This window comes from Apostichopus japonicus, chromosome 20 (assembly GCF_037975245.1).
Source record: "Apostichopus japonicus isolate 1M-3 chromosome 20, ASM3797524v1, whole genome shotgun sequence".
Classification (NCBI taxonomy): Eukaryota; Metazoa; Echinodermata; class Holothuroidea; order Aspidochirotida; family Stichopodidae; genus Apostichopus; species Apostichopus japonicus.
Window position 1 is genome coordinate 3,701,272 of NC_092580.1, and position 24,592 is coordinate 3,725,863.

At 35.4% G+C, this 24,592-nt stretch overlaps 2 protein-coding genes across 8 annotated transcripts in view; one reads left to right on the plus strand and one right to left on the minus strand.

Moving 5' to 3' along the window:
- The window catches only part of LOC139961986 (uncharacterized), a 103,163-nt gene that overhangs the window by 61,882 nt on the left and 16,689 nt on the right, over positions 1–24,592 (plus strand). For 3 of the 6 annotated variants that reach the window (XR_011791115.1, XM_071961756.1, XM_071961755.1), the window contains exon 1: positions 12,459–12,596. The exons of 2 other annotated variants lie outside the window; for them this stretch is intronic. The gene's annotated coding sequence lies outside the window, so the exon portion shown is untranslated. Of the gene's footprint in view, positions 1–12,381; positions 12,597–15,122; positions 15,206–24,592 lie in introns of those variants that run through there. One more of the 6 variants, XR_011791114.1, reaches the window with a different exon arrangement.
- On the minus strand, positions 8,891–12,127 carry LOC139961985 (protein RD3-like). 2 transcript variants are annotated; one of them, XM_071961753.1, is made up of 2 exons: positions 11,987–12,127; positions 8,891–10,126 (listed from the first exon to the last, which is right to left on the minus strand). In XM_071961753.1, the coding sequence occupies exon 2, from the start codon at positions 10,048–10,050 to the stop codon at positions 9,445–9,447; it is 606 nt and encodes a 201-aa protein (XP_071817854.1). In that variant the 5' UTR covers positions 10,051–10,126; positions 11,987–12,127; the 3' UTR covers positions 8,891–9,444. The 2 variants fall into 2 exon arrangements, with proteins under 2 accessions (XP_071817854.1, XP_071817853.1); XM_071961752.1 differs by lacking the exon at positions 11,987–12,127 and adding an exon at positions 11,545–11,683.

Sequence of the window (24,592 nt, forward strand, 5' to 3'; positions counted from 1 at the left end):
TACTGACTATATTGCCAAATACGAAATAAATATAATACTGATTGGAAGTGATTCTTAATACAGGATGGTTTTAGACTGAATTTTAGTGTTGCCATAATGGTATATTCCAACAAGCAAGGAAAAATATCAGAGCTTGTATAACTTAACTATCTATATGTCCAGTACCATTTCTTTTTTAAATATTCCCCTTAAACTATTTTTTTACAAAGGTAAATCGATGATGAATTCAGCTCCTCTGTCTATATAACTAGTACGTAATGGTGATTATCCATCAAATCGGTCAAAAGGGGTGTTGTTTTTTAAACGTGCAAATGAATAGAGCGCTCAAGGATAACTTTACTGCTCGAAAACTGCATGTGTAATACTGTGCTATTTTTGAGGCCATAAAAGTCATTTATGTTTTCCTAATCTAGTATTTAGTGTTTTCTGACCAGCAAAGTTTTGATTGCAGAGCTTCTGGTGTTCTGAGAGCCAGTTCTTAGAAACAAACGTGATATAGCCAACAAACACGTACTGACATTATTAGGTTTTACTGATTTTCAACATATTTAATTTAAATTTATGTTCGCAGTCATTCTTTTAGGTTATAATGCGTCTGGTGGAAATATGATTTATTTTCAGCAAGAACGATACTGACTCTAGCATGCGGCTCAGACTACGACTAACACAGCGCATGCGCAGTTTCGAACCCAAAGGAAACGTCCGCACAGAATTATACTGGGGTTTTAAGTGCATGAGTAAACATGCTATGGTATGCAGTAGAATGATGGTATACAAAACACAACCAGACACCAATACTTTATAGTTCAGCAATAACATTTGTACACATAATCCTTTGATCGCATAGCGCTATGTTAAACTGCATGTGAATATGCTGAAGTAGTATGACATTGTATATATATATATATATATATATATATATATATATATATATATATATAGGCTATATATATATATATAGGCTATATATATATAGGCTATATATATATATATAGTGTATTTTACTGAATTGCTTCAACTAACGAGATAATTACTTTCAGATAGTACATATAGTATCTACATTTTGAAGGTTAATTTTGAACCAAGAAACATAAAAAAAATCCTCACAACCTTGAGCACATCTTAAGAACAATGCAAGGGCTCTGTGTAAATTTCTAGTAACGTAGATCCATGCAGTTTTTAATTATCTACACGCACGGTTTGTACTTTATAGCATGATTGGCTCCAATCATATTCACTCGATCAAATATAATTATGCAAATGCCGTGTAAAACTCTTAGGATAGTTCTTTCCTTTTAGTTGGAAAGGGTATACAATTCGCTCGGGTTAATTATAGACTGACATATTCAGTTAATGGCAATAAAAGCCCCAATTGCCACATGCATATTAGACTAGACCGTGCATCAGTATAGGTGATCTTCATAAGTAATTGATTTGTTTTAAAAGGTTACTGTAATTTATCAACTTACATAACTTGACATATTAAGAACTGCAACAAACTAAAGAATTTTTTTCTGTATTTGATTGTGACAAAAACCACTCGGACAATATTATGTAACACATAGCTCTCACCTGGTCATTTATAGATAAATGTATAAGGCGAACTTTGAATTCATTCCGATGTAAAGTGTGAGGTGACTGGACATAAAAAGAGATGTGCGAGCTAAAAAAGAACTTCCGTTTTTTTTTTGCGAATGGGATAGAGTAGCTGAAAGCTTCAATTTACTTTGTAAACATAAAAATTGTTTGTAATGCATTTAGTATTCTGGTGACGATTCATACACGAATACGGTCGCCAACGTCTATAGTCATGTTACATATACGTCATTGGGGATATACTGATAAAGTATATATGTTTTACCACGTGTTCTCAGGGCTTGAATGAACTTCGCAATAAGCAAACACGTATACCTAACCAGAATTGCAGGGCACTAAAGGGCGATGTAACCAGTTGGTTCCCTACCCCAATCAACTCGTCGCACGGAAAAGAAACTACCAAGGAAAAAATACGTACAAAAAAATGAAAGACAATTGCATAATTTATCATAACTCATGTATTGACAATTTATATCATTTTACATTGGATGTTACAGTTAGGATTAAGTGTCTTATATATTGGTGGGTATTAAATATTTGTACTCAGAAAGTAACATTAATGCCATATTCAAAACTGGCTTCCAGATCTAATGGCATAATATATTAATGCTTGCTAGAAGTATACAAAGTTACATCTACTGCAATGCAAAACTTTCACGTAAAATTATCCCCACCGACGACGGTTGTTAGTTTGTACATTAATAATGCATTAACGATTGATCATTGGATCAAACAGCGCAGAAATAATAAAAAAGCTATAGATAACTTCAAACTGTGGAAGATAATAGCTGGCTCTTACGGAATCAGACTTCCAAGCCAAATGGTTTGTTTAGTTTCATGATTTCCTTTACGAGGAAAATAGGAAAAGGTCATTGAAGATGACCTATAACCTATGACTTATATATTTACAAACTGTCACCGAGGTTCATATCAAATACAAGTATAGGCTTAACTGTCGAAAAGATACAACATATGAATGGCTTAAAGTTAAATACATTGTTAATCTATTAAATATGCTAGACATGCCATCCGTCGATCTGCTGCTTATAGATATGGTCACACTTTTCCTCGATTTAGATGTTGTTATTGATTTTCCAACTCTTTTAAAAAATCGCTACAGGGTTTTGTTCTGTTCTTAACTTATCTTCTTATCTGAACGATGTGTATTGATCAGAAAACCCGAGGAAATTGTTTCTTAAAAGCTTTTAGTGAAAGTAATATTGCAGCCGAAAGTCACAAAGCAAGCCAATTGAGAAAGTACATCGTCCTTTCATCGCTTAATAGAGTTATATTTACCGCAGGGTATATCTTTTCCCTCTTGTGATCAACCATAAAGTTCGTGTCCAAGTTATAGCTAATCATCATGGAAACCACTTCTTGCTTCAAAAGCATATCAGTGTATTTCAAGTCACTTCTTAACACGTTTCAATTAATATAGTGAAATGAATACCTTGATACTTTCTGTTATAAAACAAATAATGGTTCAGTAATTTATTCGTAACTATAAGAGTCGGAAAAATTTGCTCAAAATAATGTGCAAATCAGAATATTAAGCAATAATTTCACATCAACTGGGAATGTGAACCAGATATGTTTTATCTTAAAATATTATTTCATGTCCATTCATGTTTTCTCTCAAATATTACAGTTTGACTTCACTTAATTGCTATTACGTTCTTAATGCGTACTCATCAAAGTTCATGATAGCTTGTATTCCCCCCCCCCCCTTCTTCTTGTGTGGTATACCCTTTCTGCATGGATACAACCGTACAACATTTCAATGTGTCACTCTACATCGAATGTTTGTTCTCGTATTTCATGTATATTTATGTGTATGTATACACGTAAACATACAGAACACACATACATAGATACATATACATACACACCATGTGGTTTAACACACGTTAAGAATACCCAATTGATGATATACTTTTGAAGGTTTAACTGCAAAGATTATAAACAATCACATAATTGCTCGTTTCCATCAAAAGGAGTAATTAATGCTTTTCTATTTTAACTCATACAAAACGTACATGCACCATTACTTTACTTACTAGCAAGGGAAGCAACTGTAGCGAATCGAAATAGCACCATACATGACTTTAAAAAAAAAAAAATTAAAAAAGGATTGTTTGAGATTAGTTATAATTGTTTGCAAGTTGTCACAAGTTTGTTTACAAAATGTTTACTATGAATCAAACGTATACAGAACCATTTCAGGGTGTCATTAGATGATAATGGGTGTTTAACAGACGGCTTCGATAACTAAATTTGTAAATATATTATAATGCTAACCCCAAGACAAATTTTAAAATTGATGTAATGCAGCAAAAGTCAAACATGTCAAAAGTAAAAAAAAAAAAGGTAGTTTTCGTTCTTTATAATAGTTCGGATATTTTCCATATTAATCAGTACAACACTTCATTGAAGGATATTTAACTAACTGATTTACAAGTTGAGGGAAAATGACATTTGAAACTTACCGGATTGACGTTAGTTTCAAATGTCAACTTCTCCTAACCTATAATTCATATGATACGCGGTGAAGTGTTGTTTTGCAATTTTTGAATTATTCAGAGAAGTGCGAAAACCTCTGGACTTCTTTCAAAAAAAAAATGAAAAACAGAAAATGATACGGGTGGAGTCATATAATATTTTGTAATCGAAGACCTAATGAAAGTACATAATAGCATTTTCTTCAATATGAAGATTTTCGTCTGCACCATACTTTTTCCCATGACCATTTCATTAGACAACTGTTTATTTCGTCAAGATTTAAAATGAGGATTCATTGTTCAGGTCAATGAGTTGCATTGTTATGGTATTTTACTGTAGACTTAATGAATATGCATTGATACGTAAATACGCAAATCACGCAAAACAAAAATATTAATTGAAGCAAGCTTTCAAAGTCTATTTTTAGTTTCCATTCATATGGAATTTTTCTGATGATCAAATTTAACTAATAAATTTCCTGGTCTTTCATTGTACTTTAAAGCTCTCCTTTTCTGTGTGAGAAATTTTAGAAAAATATTTCCGCTATTGTTAAATACTGTTGGGGTCATCAAATGTAACAACTTGGTGCGGTTGCCTGTTAAGCATAATTCTGTAACCTAAATCAAGCCATTGTTGCTACAGGAAAACAAGAGATGTGAATAATAAGGGGTCATTGCATTTTGCGATTATAATTTGAAATGAATTCAGACGATGATGTTTCATTACTTTTCCATATATCAAAAGAGCAGTTTCCAGACGACTATGAGATGGGCGGAAAGAGGTGGAAATTCGGTCAGAGCACGAGAAACGTAGCCTTGATCGATTATCGTGTTGCAATATACGTAAGCCGTATAGATCTGGTAATGCCGTATATACTGTAGTGGTTGTATTTGTAAAAGTTCGTGATTGATTTCCCCTATAGACTAAACATGATTACATATTTAGATTTATCATTGAAACTAAATGAAAATTAATTACACTAGCATATTTTGAATGTGAAACTGACCTGCTGGGTTGATCATAAAAATATATAGTCGGAAGTGATTGAAACATAAAAACAAACCATTAACAATAAATCTACACAATGAAAAACATTTGTAGTAGAAGATTCATTTTTTGTTACAGCTGTTTTTACAGCTGTTTCCGACGAAAAGCCTTTGAATTCTGTAACTGACCTGAAATCATGCGCCATGATGCTTTATACACCAACTCGATTTGCATACGTCAGGCATGGCATTGCAAAAAAACTGTGCAGTTCATACTTCATACACTTTATGCTAAGAAGCATGCAGAACTTCGTGACAATTATTCACCACTCAATTTCAGATTCACTAATGGAGGAAGGGGATGAGCCTCACCTACAGTATTTGGGGAAGGGTTGGGGCGTTTGTATAAGTTGTAGCTACAATATCACTTCATATATTATTAATATATGTATCATAGTATTCGCAACTACAAATTTCCAACATTATAAGTATAGAATTTCAAGGTGACTCTCATAGACTGCACACCTACGTAACAGTCTTTTATCTCACTAATGCTCTCATACCACAAAACCACTGCGGAGATCTTAAAGATTTTGCATAAATAATGAAATACAAATTAAAAGGCATTAGAGAGCACGCCGATTCGTGTGACAGTACTTCCATTTAAGTCCTCTTATAATCACAATGCTGAGATGGAGAGAATTTCAACTTACGCTGATTAACTATAGCATACAAGCGAGCTTATATAATTGCGTCAAGTATACAGAAACCACTTGTTCTTTCAAAGTAATATTTCTTTTGAACTACGGAAATCCACCAATCCATTTTGCAAATAGAGTAGACAAGAAGGGAAAAAAAACGAATTATCAATGCCATTCTTAATTGGATGTATAACTGCGTTCGTGCAACACCCATTATTTCTCTTTCAATAAGCATCAAACGACCACAGTCTGCATGTTAAGCAGCAGTGTACATCTACAGTGGATAGTGTCAACATCTAAAGAAGTTGCACGATACACGTTAGCTGTATAAACATTTAAGAGCGCTCACTGTTGGATGGCTTACAAATTGATATTTTAATTACAGGGAGAACGACTATCATAAACTCGTATTCCGTCATAAATCATATAGTCACTAAAAAAATTGGTATGTAAAAGCTGAAAAATATGTAAAAAGGTACAAAAAAAGGTAATGAAAAGGTTCATTCTGAATAACAAATACTGACCATTGTCAACCTGGTTAAGAAAGGTACAAGTATGCTTATGTGTATCAAGTTGAACAATATCCAATTTTCCTTTGTCAAGGTCCAAATATATATTGATAAAGTATTCAAAATAGAAATAAACCTAAAATCAAAGCTATATGTTTGGTTTCTGTTATAACGGTTATTTGCATAAAAATGATGACGAATGCTGCAACTGAAATGTTGAGTTAAAATGTTGATTTACTATAATAATGAAATGTTGACTATTCATGACTACATGTTGCAACATTTACTTTGTGCATAGCTTATTAATCATTCTACTGGAATGACTGTTAAATGGACCGCATAGGAAAGTGTTGAATTTATATTTGGGTTAGAATTTCGACAAAAAATCTGATAATTGCTAAATACTTCAAAATGTTTGGGAAATGAAATGAGAAAGTCGTCATTAATTTAAAAAATACTGAAGATCCAACAAAATTGCCTTATTTTGCTGCATTTCTTAAGTCTTATTTTCCAATCTGCATATTTCATCACCATGACGACTTTTCCTATCAATATTTGCAAACATGAAAAGCAAGTTTATTCAAAGGTTTCAAGTTTTTTTTTGTTTTAAATAGTACAGTACCTGACTAGGGAATCTAATGAACTGCATCATTATTAGGTTTTCAGTATCAAACAATAATCAAAATCAGGACAAAAAACAGCTTCTTTAAGGCATTATCTCGACTAGCATGAAGGACCAACGCAGCTCAGAAAATGAATGACTTCAAAGAGAAGAATCCTTGCATGATCTTATCTAGCATACACTGATTATGATACAATACTGTGTTTCGTTGCCTACACAAAAATGTATTTCCATTCATAACATCCCTGACCACTCAACTAAAACTTGAAGGACTTCCTTGTACCAGCAATCTTACCAAAACTATCAAATTAGTAGAAATTAGTGCCAAATTCTAGAATTTTTCTTCCAACATTCATGGATGGGGAAACAGGATGCATATACCATTCTTTCTCAATATTGATCAGTATCAAAAGTAGTCGGTCATGATTTTTTTCGGGAAACAATTATACCTCAGTGAATTACAGTTTCACTTGAGATGGTAATAAGAAGGAAAAAATTGCATAATTAGAAGTGGTAACTACTCTTTACCATGTTATGCATTAACCAGTAATCTCACATAACTATTAAGTGGAATTTAATCATTTTCTCAATTCCAATTAATAGTTATGTGAGATTACTGGTTAATGCATAACATGGTAAAGAGTAAATTACCACTTCTAATTATGCAATTTTTTTCCTTCTTATTGAGCTTTCCTTGCTAGAATAAAGCCCAGGAAACAATGACACAAAAGTGTCTTAGAAGAAGCTTTTCTGTTTAAATTGAGTTTATTAGTAAACAAATTCTGTAGTTCAAATTTCAATACCACATGTTGGCAGAGCCCAAACAGCCATGTTTTTCTTCAAATCTCTCTCTCTCTACACATATATGTATATATATGTATATATATATATATATATATGTATATATATGTATATATATATATATGTATATATATTTATATATATATATATCTATCTATATATCTATATATAAATATATCTATATATATATACATATGTATCTATATATCTATATATATATCTATATATCTATCTATATATCTTTATATCTATATATATATCTATATATATATATGTATATCAGATATATATATATATCTGTTTCACTACTATTCATCCTTACTGAAAGCCTATTCTTATGAAAGCGAATTTTCACCTCAAATCATTAACTTTAACCGAAAATAAATTGACTGAATACAAACAGAAACTGATCAATCTTTCCACAATCTTCCCTTTCACAGGAGAATTATTGCAATGTTTAACAACTGACTATCAAAGATTGATTATACAGTTGAAGATGCCCTAGTATCAAATTTTGCCATCCCTGTCAATCTAAACAAAAAAAATCCAGTGGGAAATTAACAATTGGTCTACTTGATGGTGATCTTAAAAAACAAACAAGCCACCCGCAAACAAGAGCTTAATAATTCATTCCCAGTACGTAGTGTGTTCCTATTATCTTTAGAAAGCAGTAGCTGTCCAGATTGGTTACTTAGCAACCGTAACCGGGAAGAAGCTCCAAATCGCCTTTATATCCATGCCTCCACGGACGACTGGCAATTTAGCCCTTGAATGGCTTCATGTACACAGAGAAGCAGTCAAGCACATTGCGAGCAGTAAAATGTCTGTGAGAGCTACATAAACATATAGCATTATGAGAACATTATGAAACATAATAGGCAGATCTATATTAAATGGGAAAAAAAATAATGATAAAAAGATTGAATGGGTCGAGCTAAAACTGAATGTAATATGCAGTATGTGCCAACATCCTCTGCTAAAAGAGAAATGGCACACGAAAAATTGGCATAGATTCTGGCATGACATAAAGTAGGTGCAGTATAATATGCTTTCAAATACAAACCGCATACAAGCAAAGCCGACATATTTCTCCCTATGTGAACAAGACAGGAAAAGGCAAGAAATCAATCTATATAAAGTTGTCCGATAAACGGACTTTAACGATTGAAAAAAAAATTTAAAAGCCTATTTTAGTTACAAAACACTTTACTTACTTGCTTTGCAAAAAAATATATGAATAATGCTGAGTCAGATGCTTTCTTGTATCTAACAGTTTTGGAAGTTTCGTTTCTTCTCACCAATCATGACAACTTCTTGATCAATGTTGAGTGATGAATAGATAATAACCAGAATTTTAGTAATAAACAGCTTTTTTCACATCACCAAATGCTGCACCTTCCAAGATAAATCCATTTTTGGAATAGTTTTAAGTAACAGACAGCAGCTTTTCAATATGATCACACCGCAGTGGTATTCAACCCAGTGACAAGTACAGTACCCTGAAAACTGTACAACTGTTGATATTGCGTGTATAAACAGCTGCCTCAAATCTGATTTCAACCAGGGTATAACTGACAGTTCAATCACTGATGACAAATTCATGAATACATTGGAAGAAGAATTCATCCATGTTTCCAATCCCAATTCTCAGAAGAATCATCTCAATTTATCATTTTCACAAACAGACTCCTTTTTAATAGAAATAAAATCTTACTGGTCGCTACCGTATGTTAGACTGGTAAATCGTCGGGCTTAGCACAAAATTCCGGCAAAGTCCTCTTTGGTGTGCTGAAAATACTGTAATTCGCGACAGTTCTAAACTCGGGCATACTTAGAGCTCTCCTGGTCGGCGGAAGTACCTGTTCTGAAATGTTAAACGGGTGGACCCGCTTGTCCCGTAATCGGACGGTGTTAAACGATCGTTTCCTCAAAACGTCCAACAGACTATCGTCTTCCGCTCTGTTCTGGATCGTTTCGTTTATGACCGCTTTCAAAATGAGCGGGACCTCCTTCACGTCCGGCTCCCTCTCTAGAAGATCGCGGAAACGTTCTAAAAGTTTCCCCGTCTCGATACTCAGCACACGTCCGCACATATCCTCTAGTTCCATCTGTACCAAGGGAGGTACTTCGTAATACTTTGGTGGGGCGGCGGCTAGCCACGTGTAGTCGGCGATGTTTTTACGCTGTTTCTCCTCCCGCTCCTTCTCCCACTGTATATGCTGCAGATGTTTCATCTGGTTCTCCAGTTCTCTGAGTATACAGTCCTTAGTCATCGTCGATTCTGCCCGTTCAGGCACGGCCGAAGTTGAGTGAGCACTGAATAACTGACTTAGCATTATGGCAAGATGCGGCAGATGGGAAATCGTTGGCCTTCTAAGCTCTCATGGTGGAAGGTGGAGGAAGCATGTACAACTGTAAAATGATCAAAAAATAGTCATATAAATTAAAAAAAAAAAAAACATGCCAAAAAATAAATTATGCACTCTACTGTAGAAGATGTGTGAGGGATGGAATAAAAATATGTATGTAAATTGATATTCTCTAGTCAGTATGTATTTATAGCAGTAGAAGAAAATTATCATCTACAGCTTTTTCTGCAAAACGCATATTACACTGCTCGGGGGGGAAGGAAAAAATTGAGCGGTAGTTCGGAAGTAGTTCCCAAAGCGCAACGATTGTGTTACTGAACAAGCTTCAAATGACGAATGTATTACGAGTACTTTTTTTCGCCGCAAAATTTAATTGATTTGATGTTTATATACAGTTGTGAAGTACTGTATAGTGTGATAGTACTACTTTTGAGGAAGTGGATTTTCCAATGTGTGCTGTACAGTACATTAGAAAAACTGGCATTGTAACTTTTATTAAACTGCCGGGCAGGTTGGAACTGAATCTTCAAAGGGTACAATTTTCCCTCTGTACAGTGCAAAGTTGTTGCAATGTAACAATGTTCTATGAAAACAGCTGTGAAACAGTACCCCACAATACTACCACTACGGCTTGTGTAGTATGCTTTGAAATACCATACTGTAGGTTATTCCAGGACACTACTTAACACAATTTTGTCTTTTACAAGGCTTAATTTGAAAATATTTTTGGAACTGTTTGAAATGCATGAACATTCTGTACAGTTGCTTTACATCAACTTCATAAATATCCAGCTTCAATAAACATACTATTTCTGAGATGTGAACACACTGTAGAGTTTACAGGATCAACAAATTTTTCAAAACCTTTTTGGTTGATCCAAAATTGGTTGATCCAACAATAGGCTTTGCGACAGTAAGACTGACAAGTGACAACTGTTGCATAATATTACATCAAAAATAGTTTTTCCTTATTTCAATAATAATTGATCACTCAGAATATAGATTGGTATGCCTTTTGGGAAATAAATATGTTATTGTACTGTACTTGGACTAGGCAGATCAAATGTAATGAACAGGATCTCCATGATTCAAATCGTGTCCATGGAGATCTATGTGTTACTTCCTTAAGATCCCATCCCTTTGTATCTATAACCAAATCAAACCATAACCCCTCCACCTCACAACCTTGCATTAAATGGAGGATTCTATAACCAAATATGATACATGTGGTGTTGATCAGTCTACTTAATGCAGCACTTTCACTAAATAACGTTTACATTTACAATATGAATCGGCTGTGATTAATTTATTTAGGGGCAGCAACCGCAATTAAGTGTGGCACACAAATGTAATGTTTGCAAACTATATATATAGTTTTTGACAAGGAAATAAAAATCAAATAAAAAAAAATACTGTCATGCAATGAATTTTATCCTAGAAAATCACAGGAGCCTTACTCACCAACTCTTAAAGAAGTTCAGCTGTCTGCATATGAGAGAGTAAAATTCCCACAAGAAGTGAACATTTATCAACTAACAAAACCACTCCTGGAGCTTAGGCAGAGGAACATGTCTTCCAGTTCTGTTTGCTTTCCTAGCACTGAATCCTACAACCCTATTATGTATCTGGGCCTTTCTGAATTACAATTATTATACTCCAGTTCACTAAATTGAACTTTTGAAGATTGAATTCTTGCAGAGAGACCCAGACGTCAGGCATCACGAAGCCACAATACCATTGAGCAAAATCCTCTCTAATTAGGTTACTGTATTGTGCAAATCTACATGGCTATTAGCACTCCGTTACACAGTATTCTCTGCTATAGAGAACAACAGAGTTGCACACGAAGAAACAACGACAAACACACTAAACAATAGCAATCACTTAACAGAGAGTAACTTACTCGAAGAAAAGAAAGTTATAACAGCGAATAAGGGTAACGGCCTCACAACAGAGCGGTAACTCCAAGTTTAATCAAAAATGAACAGCGATTGCTTTTGTAGCTCAGCTACGTACACGGCAGATCGCGGTTCATTATCTCCGATCGTGACAATGGAAGCACGGAAATTTACTGAGCAGATATACTCGCATCCCCTTTTATCTCAGGCGGCGTTACGTTGCCTGAGATTCGCCTAATGTTTATTTACATCTTGTGTCAAAGGTCATTAACACGGAAGTATAAAAGTTGTTCATTAAAGCCTACGTTCTTTAGGCTACAGTAGACTTTACTTTGGACAGTATAGTGTAGATACGGTAAAATCAAAGTATCTGTGTGTGTACTGTGCACAACGGAACCTGGTAACAAGTGACAGATCACAGTAAATATTGTATGTACACAGGATTTGGGAGGAACGAACTGCTTGTGGGTTCTACGCCTTCCTTGAAACTTACGATGTCTCAACAACGAATGAAAGGTGTTGAAGAGCAGATCCAAGAAGATTGGGCGAACAGAGAATATATCGAGCTAATAACGAGAAATATCAAAAAGATAGCAGACTTTCTCAACTCATTCGGTAGGCAGAAGTTACGTCAAGACTCAACACTGGGCAATATCCAGACTTAGCATAGGCTAGGCTAAGTTAGGCGTAGCTCATTCATACTACTAACTAGGACAATTATAGACAGTATAAGCCAACATCTAATTAAGCTTCAACTTACGAGGTGAAACTTGATAAGTTATGAAGAATTATTGGGCCTAACACAGCTGAAGATTACAGTGTAACTTTGTAACTAGTCGTATTCCAATGGGTCTAAGTTAGATTACATGTCTAATGCAGGCTGTTCCCCAAATCCATTGACTGAATTGTATCTAATTTTAATAATCAGAAACTTGGTATGTAAACCCTGAGATGATATTCAACTCATTTGGTCCTTTGTACCTGAAGAAGAAATAGGAGGCCTAGGCCTACATATTACATGTACAATGTCTGTGACATGTGCTTGGACAGTTTGTGTACACAGTATTTACATTAGTCAAATAGTGCATTGAAGAACTATGGGCCTAACTACCATGTCACTCTTAATGTTTCCATAGATTCCCACTGAAAAAACAAGTGTAGCCTACAGTGAACCATACACATTGTCAAGACTTGATACAGAAATGCTCAATTGCAGAATACCTAGCAACTGAATCTCACAGAACTTGACCTGAAGTCCCTATCGTAAACAATGTCTTTCTCAAAAAGACCTCTGCGTGAGTTGCGGAGTGTTCTGCTATTGCTTCGAAAACGTGTTCAAAAAGTGTTCAAGACTTAGTACTGTACACCAGTAGGCAACTCAGGAAGCTCTCTTCATTCAGTGGTATGTAATTCCTAATGTTGTTATTCCTGTCAAACAGATGTCTAGAAGTAGGCACTGACTGCTAGGTAAAACTTTAATGACACTGAAGGACATTAGTTTTGCTACAGTTATTTCCCACCATTACTTCTGCCATGAAAGCAGTACATTTCCACTTTTTCTTTAAATATAAAGTCTCCTCAAAACTGTAGGCCTACGCAGATAATTCACTGTCGATCAGCTTGTTACTGTGTCAGTCAGAAAGTATTTGTCAGTCAGTCAATCTATAATGCAAGTTTATAAATAGTAATAAGTTCATTCAATAAGGGTGTACAGTATAGGTTAATACAAAAGGCTCTTTATCCATGAAAATTAGTACACTAGGCTAGGCTTTCAAGATAATTGCATAATATAATGGGTTGGATAGCCTTTGATGTGTCAAACAGGGTTGCTAGGCCTATAAGTTAAATGAAGCAATAGGTTTCAAAAGTTATGCGTTTCCGTACTATTAAAGCTAAAGAGCAAGCCTAGAAACTAAATGTAGCTTATGTCGCAATTAAGCAATTTTCAGTTGGTAGTACTATACAACAAATATGTAGAACTACCATCTTTCTACAGTAGTGGCAGAAACTAGAGGTAACCAGTTACAATTGTGATGTATTCCATCATTTCACCAAATTAGGCCGGTCACCTACTGTACTGCAACAAAACAAAGAGTATGAACACAATTTCATGATCGTATCCAAAGAAGTGAAACACCGTAGATAAGTGTCAGATATGTTACAATGTTGTCTAGTACAGTATGTGAGAGTTTGGGATTTATGGTAGCCATCCATATCTGTAAGGTAATTCATAACTTTCAGATTTTTGTTCTCAGATCTATATTATAAAATTGAACTCTGCAGATATTGTCCTCCCCCACCCCTGAACCCACTCAGCACCCCTTGAAATCAGGGTTACACTTTCACCTGTTATCATAAACAATATCCACAGTATCAAACAGGAACAGTAAGTCTCCAATGAATAAAAATCTTGTAAAATTGATGAAAACATTAAAAAAAAAATTAGAAAAAATCAGTTCAGACATTGTCCTATTTTTCTATATCGGTATGTTTCATTCATCCAAGTGATAACACTTCCAATTTGTTTCAATGTCAAATTGTCTCATAAACAAGACTTTTAAATAAAATAAAACTGTTAGCAAACTGCTTATCCTCTAGAGAGCCTGTGTAGGAGATGTGTAAAAGTAAGTTGGCCTGACGTTTCGATCCTAGCAGGATCTTCTTCAGAGGCTAAATGACAAATAACGTACAGTTACAGAAGGGACAAAAACACGCACAGAATACAGACAAGCTAATGAGCATGGTAAACACAAAGAGATAGATGTAAATGAAACATTGTCTGATTAGTCAGTGACTTTACTGTACTTGGCAGTAATGACATTGCTGTGCATTTGTATACAATCTAGTCAAGTATTGTGTTTGCTATCGTTACTGTACTTCTATTGCCCATTATGTCTCTACATTGCCCCCCCCTCCCCCCCCCCCTTTGTTTTCCACTTTGCTTATTGTCTTCCTAATCATAAACAACATCAGGCCTACAACTTACCACTAGCAGTTTTTGACCTTTGCTACATTATTTCATGTTTGTTCTTTCCTTAAAAGTAGTTACTGTAGGTGTAAGGTTACCATTTCATTTAGACCTTCATGTGTTTTTACGTTTTGAGTAAACTAGTTCCTTCAAACATTTTCATTTCATTTCAGATACTTCATGCAGATCGAGACTTGCCTCCTTAAACGAGAAACTATCTGCACTTGAAAGACAAGTTGAATATTTAGAAGCAAGGGTAAGCAGACCTGCCATGTTTACCTTTAGAAGTAAAATGTCTCAGAGCATCACTGAGGCATCGAACCAGTTTTGCTACGTATTTTGCTGGCAAGGCAATTCACATGTTCTTTACCCAAGATGTGAAGACATATTTGGCTATGTTTTTGATGCCATGCGGCCATTGTCGAATGTACAAAGTTTGAGATATACTTTATTCCTCTCTTACCTCTCTCCAAGCAACATAGCCACTTTCCCCTAAGATCTACCCGACCGACATAAATTGCTAACATTTTTAATAGCGCCACCACCAAATGACGCCAAGACCATACTGGGAAGAAACAAGGCTGTGTCCTTGCTCTGCATCCTGCCCTGAATTTTCAAATCCAAGGTTGTCGGAATTTCTCTGTTTTGTTGAGCTAAAATTTGATACCAAATCAGTAGTATTTGAGAATTTGTCATATAGTAGTGTACAGCTACCGAAATTTCTAAAGAGGATTCCATTAATTTAAGTAAGTGTTTTAACTTTCATTTGATTTATATAATCATACAACAAGATGATTTTTAAATTATTTTTGAGTTAATAAAACTCATTATCATAAACTCTCAGCTAAATCTCTGAAATGACTTATGTAGCTATAAAGAGGCATGGTCGTTTACGTATCTTTTGGGGAAGGTGAGATATTTTCCCAATTTCTCAAATTGATCACTTTGCAAGTAAACACTGTACCCCTCTGAGGCCATTGTGTACATTTTGGAAAATGCTGAACTCATTTTATTGTGAGGTATAATTATGTGTAAGTTTTCATTATATATACTGTACCGTACACACTGTTTCGTACAGTAACACACATTTAACAGAATTTTCCTGCTTAACTTTACTCCACAGATTGCTAAGTCTGATGTTTGTTAAATAGATGGAACATATAAGGTTTGATGCTACTACTTTAAGAGATAATTTATATACACTGTACACCCACATCACAGCACAATATTTAAAGCAGACAGTTGTGCTCATAGCTACAGTAGTAACATATAAGTTGTTTCTCACAGAACCACACATTTAACAGAATTTCCTGCTTAACTTTCTTTACTTCACAGATTGCTAAGTCTGATGTTTGTTAAATAGGTGGAATATATAAGGTTTGATGAGCTATTACTTTAAGAAATAATTTATATACACCATACACCCACATCACACCACAATATTTATAGCATGCGGTTGTGCTCATAGCTGGTAACATTCTGTGCCCCACCAGATTTTCTCTGTTGTATTCAAATATTTCTAATCCAAAATCCAAAAGTCCAAAATGGTGCTATTGATTTATTATCATCCGTTTTATGACAACAACAGCTTCTGCCATGATCATTCTTGTAAATTATAAATAATGCCGAAAGACTAGGTCAGGTACATTATGTCTGCAATGAAAAATGTGATATTCTTTCACCGAAAAATACAGCATTATTGTATTTTCTTGCGGGAAAAAAAACATTCCTGTACTGCACTTTCTTCAGTGTTTAACATCTGTTGTGACATCAGTGAAGACCAAAAAAAAAGAGCCTTAAATGGTGTTACTAAAATTTATATCTTGGTGGGAGATGTTACCATGGGAACACAATCAGCTGCTTAAAATTCTGCTTTGGTTATTCCCTGAAAGGGCACTTCAGGTTGTAAGGAATAAAGAAGAGTTGAGAGTTTGCATTACTTTGGGATAACTTGTGTGCACTTGCACAAGTTATGTTTTTCTTGCTAGAAATTAATTTAAATAAATTTGCACATTAATTTTTTTTCAACTTGGTCAGCACTGAAGTTTTCCCTTTGTTGTTATGTTAGCCTTTTTAATGCAATGGATTTATCTGCAATTCTTCACATTCGAACTGCCGTCACGAGGAAATAAGTCTTCTCAGGGTCTTTGGGCTTTGTGTTAGCCGGTTGAAACCTGTTCGAGCTCAGTAAGGAGCTCCTTCAGGACAGGGATTGATTGTTTTTTTTTTTTAAGAAAGACAATAAACATGTTAGAGGGAGGGTCGGACAGAGAGTTTAATCCCCTAGATTATTGTTGGACGAGAGAGGAGGTTTTGGCTTTACAGATACTGTATATATGGCATTTATAGGAATGGTTCCAGGTGGTACAAGTAATTTTCTAGGTCAGGAATCCCAAGAAAGGAAACTGAAGGAGAGGGAAGGCTTCATACTAAGGATGGGTGGCAGCAGGTGGGCTATATTCTGCAGGTGAACCCTAATTTATTTAGTGAAGGTCAGAGGTCATTTTCAGTCAACACAAGTCTGAGAACATTGTAAACGTGATATCTCATGGAGGATATCATGGGTTGATCTGAAGCTTAGTACAGTACTGTATGTGGATGTCCCATACATGAGTAGGTTAATGGAACTGTTTTTAGCTCTGTTTTTTATCTCAAAAGTCAGCAGAGGTATGTGTCAGAAAACTCCATATGAAAACATGATATCTCACATTTGGTACAGTATGTGAAACTCCAATACTGACTAAATAATGTTTTCACTGTATTTTTTTTTTAATGGAGGTTTATTAAGGTCAGAAAAGGTCACAATCTGAAAACTTAAAAACAAAGAAAGTTGAATGAATCTGATACTCAGTAAGGGGATTTTGCAAGATAGGTAGTGGGGATTAAAGGTCACTTTTAGTAAACAGAGATCAAAGAGTGAATAATTTAATAAACCCTGTACAGTATATCTCGTTGAAGACCAGAAAAGATTTCTAAAAGATGCAGGGCTCGATTTGCATCGTTAAATCCTCACTGTTGCCTTTCTGGCAATATCACACCAAGTGAAATAAAAGTCTTGAATTTTTCATTGCAATGGAACTTGGCTTTTATGGCGTTTTATGTATTTGATATTGTGCAGGTGATTTAGAACCAATAGGATAAAAAAGGATTAGACTGTGGGTCACCTAGAGTATCATCGAAAAGATAGACAAGCTGTGCACCTTTTCTGGTTATTTTTTTAATAAGTGGGCAAAATCCCAAAAAATGCAGCACATTTGGGAGAAAGTGAACCAAGAAATGTTTGGCATAATATTGTCTTATTAAGTGTCGTGTTTTGGTGAATGATGCAATATTAGCTGTCCAGATCTGAAGTTCGTATCGGTTGACAACGACATCCTCTCAACAGCCCGGTTATTTAAATTTCACATCGAGTTGCCAATCTGTGTATCTCTCAGGCCGAGTCAGGCGAACACGACACTTTTTTTACTGTTTTTTTTTACTTCTCCAACAGCCACAAAAGTGCAGCTCTGTAATGTCTTATGCATTTATGCATGAAATTTGCTCAGACCTTGCAATGTTTACATTAATTGCAATAATATACAATTAGAGGTAGCTAAATTTGTAATCGAGAAGTGAGATGCACTTTTTTGCTGTATGACTTAAAAAAAAAAAATGAAATCACATACTGAAAGTTGGCAACATTTTTGTTTTCTTTCAAATGTCAAGCTTTAATGTTTCTTTTCTTGTTTTATAATGTTCAAAGGAGTCACGGGAAGTAATGAAGTGTAAAAATTTTGCATAGCACTTTGAAAGCTATGAACTTTGCCTCTGTTACGGTTTCTGTTTACAAAAACTGCTATGAATTTTTGCACTTGTATAGTATAGCAACTTGCCCATCATTTTAATAGCATGTTGCAATATGGATACCGAATAAATTATTTACTGGGTCATTTTCAGCTTGTAAGAGGAGTATCAGTCACCAGAAAGTTCAGAATTAATACTACTGTATGCTTTCGGGCTTAGAAATCCTGGCTATTTACTGACTATATGCAAAGCACTACCGTATGCTATCGGGCTTAGAAATCCTGGCTATTTTACAGACTATATGTAATACTACCATATGCTATTGGGCTTAGAAATATTGGCTATTTACTGACTATATGCAAAGCACTATCGTATGCTATCGGGCTTAGAAATATTGGCTATTTACTGACTATATGCAGTACTACCCTATGCTATCGGGCTTAGAAATTCTGGCTATTTACTGACTATACACAGTGGATTTCACCATTTTGCCAGTAGACATTCAGAACATTAACACAACGATACAAAGCAGGGGAACAATGGCCTGTCACAAGACGGCAACATGAGTTCCGTGCCAAACATAATCCCCCATATTACTACCGATTATCAGCAAACTTTATGGGGCTGTTTCCATAAGCCTAAACAGCGACTAGTGTGTGCTGTAATTCAGGATAAAAGCCATTGGGAACTTTGTTTTAGCAAGTAGGACTAGTGAGCACTTGCATTTTGTCACAAGCTAAAGGTGCAAAATTCCAAAGCCAGACTACGGACAGATTTTAGAGTCAGTGCTCGTATTTCATTTGTGCATGTACTAAGCAAAATTAGTCAACCTACTATACCAATCATCCATTATGTAGATGTGTAACCGTATTACCCTGTAAACTTTTATGTCCACACTGCGATTGTATGGACTTTTGACATAAATTAGGGGACCTTGGGTAGTGGAATGAAATTAGGTAATCGAAGAATTGGACTGAAGGGATTATCAAGTGTTTGCTATGGGTCGTTGTTTGAAAACGTACAAAGGGTTCATTAGTACTGCGATATATATGTTCTTTGGAGTGGATCAACAGTTGCTCATGAATATTCGCGAGACTTATTCACTCATTCTGGGTGTTAAGGATTGTAAGGTCAAAGGTCATGCAGCGGCCATTTCTAACTGTTGTTTTGATAACTATTAAAATACAAGTATACCTTCTATGTACACCAATAAATACAACTGTAGATATTCATGAAATTTGCATATATTTGCATAAATTTGCATATAATGACTTGGAGGTACTGTACTGCAGCTTGGTCAGTTGTTAATAACTTAGTTAGTGGTGTAATTGTCTTGTTATTTTAATGAATAACAACTGGTAGCCTACACAATACTGCATACTTCTGACCCTTGACATTAACATCACATGCAGTATCTGCCCGGTTGTCATGGGAAACTGGGACACTGTCATGACCACATAATCTCCACGCAACAGAAAAAGGTGTAGCTACTGTAAGTACTTAAGTTGTACAATGTCTGGAGAATGTCTGGAGAATCAATAAGTACAGTACATGGCATCAGAACCATTGATAACTAGCATCTCAATATGTCTAGCCTTGGGCAGCCAAGTGAACATTGATTCATTTTTCCAAAACAAAATGGTCTTCCAAATTGAAAAACAAATGACTTAAAATGTAGCATGTTGCTCAGTTGTTCCCAATATGAATAAATACTAAGTACTGACTACAGTACATTCCATTTTGACTCCCCACATGTACAGGAAGGTGATAGTTTGATCCTTAGGATGGGGCATAGTCATTGTGATAATATAACAATAACTTTATCCCACCCCCACCCCCCAAACTTACCTTATTATTACTGAGGATCTACAATGTGGTGAATATGTTGGCAACATTCTCACTGTCATCAAGGGGTGCATAAAGCATCAACTTTCCTTTTGTTTCCCTCCCCCGCCCTCCCCCCGCCCACCCCTTCTCCTTTTATGGGAAGGGGATAAAGGGATGTTGATTACATAGTGTATTATACACAGGTACACAAATACAGTGATTACAACATTAATACAGTAAACACTGCACAAATAAATTTTTGTAAAAAAAAAGAAAAGAGAATTAAAAAAAAGGGACAAATTGATATAGTTGTGTGGTAGTGGTATTCTACTAAATTTAACTACCGAGTTAAATTGCTCAGTTTGTGGAAATCCAGCTTGTTTACTTAAACTTGTATTACTCAGTATTGCAAAGGTACTTAAAGGATTAGTTCAGGTGTCACAAATGTTTATCTTATATGAAAGAGGACAATAAAAGAAACCCAATAGTGAAATTTATGCAAATATCTTTTTCCGTTTAGGAGATATTCAAGTTTAAAGTTCTATCTGATTGTGTAGAAACTGCTGAAATCAGACTACAGTAGCTGTGATGTCATATCCTCACATTCCTGAAAAGTCTTTGTTATTTTATTAAAATATTTTGTAAGATTTTATGACTAACAACCAAAAGATACGTCAGGAGATTTCATATTTGTCAAGGGAAGTATTTGGGATTTAACATCTGAAGAATGTTTGATTATATTTTTTTTAGATTTGTGTAAAAAAATGTAATTATTTTTTAATGAAATATATTGACACATGTTAAGGAAGTGAGGGTGTGACATCACACCCTCACAGTTAGTCTTTCTACACCAGTCATTTGCAAAGAAATTTTGAATCTTCAAAGTGTGATATCTCCTTAACAGAGCATGCTATCATGGTAGTTTCTTCACTATTCTGTTTGTCTTTTTAAGTTCTTTCATACAAGATAGACATGTCAGACACCTGAACCAATCCTTTAACAGTACAAATATGACTGATTTGATCAGTTGTATCCTGGTCACCTTTGTTGCACACACACACACAGTAAGAAATATTACAACAAAGTCTACAGTATCATGTGCCCGAATAAAGCAGCAAGCTTCGTATATATGCAAATGTTCGAAGTGAAGACTCCAATTAAAAGCTGGATTGTCATGTTTGCAAAGTGCTTTATTGCCAGGGAAGTGTCCAACAAATTCACCCTAAGGCACCCCTGCGCTAGATTTCAAGAATTGAATTTGAATGTTAGAAGTAGGTTTGGGTGAAGATAATTTTTTAACAGTCATCCCCTTTGCTTCCCATCTTCTTTATCTGTTCATATTTTTTTCTCTCTTTCTGTCTTGATATCTTTCATTTTTGCTTGCTTGAATAACAAGTAGACCTAGTGATCTGACGTTATCCAGGTCTCTTTTACCTGAGCTATGATAAGAGATTGTCAGCTATTGTAGATCCTTATCTCTCTGACAACTTTTTTGATAGTCATTTTTTGATAGAGAGATAATATCATAAAATACTGTAAGGTCATTTTATAATTTCATTTGAGTGAAATTCAACTGGGAGTGGGGGAGGTAGGGTGTGGGGGAGGGGGGGAGGGGTCAGTGATAGTTCCCAGTTTACCAGAATTAGAGCTATTAAATCAAATATAAATTGGTTCATTGGTTTGTTTAGGTACAGGAGCATCCTACAAATCCCGGAATAATTTAAGTTAGTGTTGTAAATTGCATTGTAAGTACTGTGCATTTTTTTTGGCCCAACAGGGTTGGTAGTGGTGAACACATTGCTCCACACAACCCCACACAAAGTTATAAACAGTAGTTAGTACACTCTCCGAATGAACCCATTTGACATCTAGTTTTTTCCCCCGGATTAACAACCCCAGGGCCAGTCCACACCAGACCACCCCACCACAAAGTTATAAACATCTATTTTTTTTTTTTCTGATGGCAGACCCCTAACTTTGGGGTGGGCTTAAAAACGCCAGGGCCAGTCTACCCCCTCCTTTTTTTTAAATCCTGGAACCTCCCCGATGATAGGCATTAGAGTACATAGAACATCTGGTATTCTCGGTCTGTTATTTCATAGTGACCCAAGTTCAAAAGTTGAATGGACATACAATAACGTGTGGTTGTTAAGTTTATTCTCTGAACATGCAACATTAATGAGACTTACAGTATCAATGCTTCATAGAAGGAAATATCAGAGGTTGCCATGTTAACAGTGCAAGAAATCTTATGATCTTTCCCATATAAGATATATGTAGTAAATATAATATGCAGCATTTAAGGACCCAGATAAGAAAGCAACAAACAAACGATGGTCAAGGAGTATCTGGCCAGGTGACCGAAGGTTTCAGTCCTGCCACTTAAATCAGCTTGAGGTAGCCCCCGTATGGTGTGAAGCAGAGCAGACCCTGGATATGAATACAGTCTCGGCTACTGTTTGATAATTTATATTTAACAAGTATTTCAAACAAGGACCTGCTGAGGCCCTTTATTATCGTGCCTTGGCATGCATTGTCTACTCATCTTGTCTGTAAATGACTGTTTGACTGTTTCTTCTATACCGATAGAATTGTTGTTGTCTTTTTTGTGGCTCACTGTGTATGCATCATGCAGATGTCTAGACCCCTCGGCTAGTGGGCTGAAACCAACCACCAAGTAAATACCAATTAGGACAATTTTGGTCGCATGGGAAACATTTGCATTTTCACTTAGAATTCAATACTGCCTGTCTAATGGAAAGATAAACAGCCCATTTACACAAGCCGGCATAAAGTAGTTACACCCTCAAGGGTCTACTGTACTGTCCTTTGCTAGGGGTGAGTGGGGGGATGGGTGTGTGTCTGGTGGGGTGGAGTGGGAAGCGGGGGTAAATATTATGAATTGTGCCCAAATTCTGGCAGTATTGTCAGTCTTGTAGTGTGAGTATAGCTTAATAGATTTGTACAAGATCCTGATTACGAGTACATCTTTCCTTAGTTTAAGTTTAATTTTCGCTCAAGTACTACAAGCCTGTTTAGTGCGATTCCCTCAATAGCTTAAAGAAGGGTCCACCGGTAATAGAGTTTGGGATATATTTGTCGCTGTTGTGATGAGTCGGGATAAACATTTGACTGTCACAGTATTTGTATTGAATCTTACACAAATTACAATGTATGTAACATGAATCATACTTTTTCACATCTAAGAATATATTTCAGAATGAATAATTTGAGTTTGTTAGATTAATTTTCAGTGTGGTGTTGTCCTAGCAATCTGTAGAGTCTCATTGCTTAAAAGTCACCCCAGACTACGCTTCTTTGTGAAGTGCATCCCCGTTCTGTGTTTCCTAGACACAAACCTTTGGAGATAAGGATACAAAGTTACGATATCCTTATTCAATAAATCTGCAGGAGAGTCCGGATCTGAAACGTTGCTCCACATATTGATTATCAGTCACCTTGATATATCCCAAAGCCTTTTAAAATAGTTCGCTTAATTCGGTTTAGAGTCGGTAATGCACGTAAATGTCGTCTGCGAACCGTGTCAAAGCCTAAAAGAATTTTACCGTTTGATAATTGCTGGAATGTGCAAGTTTAGATACTTAAGATGAATGTAGCCACTCTATAAGATCAATTTATTCTTGAATTATTCCATTTATGAGTAAATTCAATATATGCAGGAGAGAAACAAGGCATGTGGATAAGTCCTTTTTTTTTTTTGTTAAAGTCCTTTTTTGTCAGGGCTAGTGAAAGTATACTGTAAATCTTGTACTTACTAATACACTGGAAATATTGTAAATGGTAGACTACTGTACCAGTTTGTGATACTTCTCAAATTTCTACTTCTGGAAAACAGGGTGTGTCTGCATGGGTTCTGTTGTTTGGTTTTGTTTCTTTAGAGCAAGTTAAAATAAAGTCACCCCCGAAGTAGCCCAAGTTAATTAGCATTATGTATCGAAAGATTATCAAGGTCTTGTTATAGAGAGTTGTATGGTTTTTACTGAGGCAGGCGCGTAGCGAAGGGGCAACCGCT

Excerpts from the sequence above, each read along its gene's own strand:
- LOC139961985 (XM_071961753.1), bottom strand. The coding sequence starts at position 10,050 with ATGCTAAGTCAGTTATTCAGTGCTCACTCAACTTCGGCCGTGCCTGAA.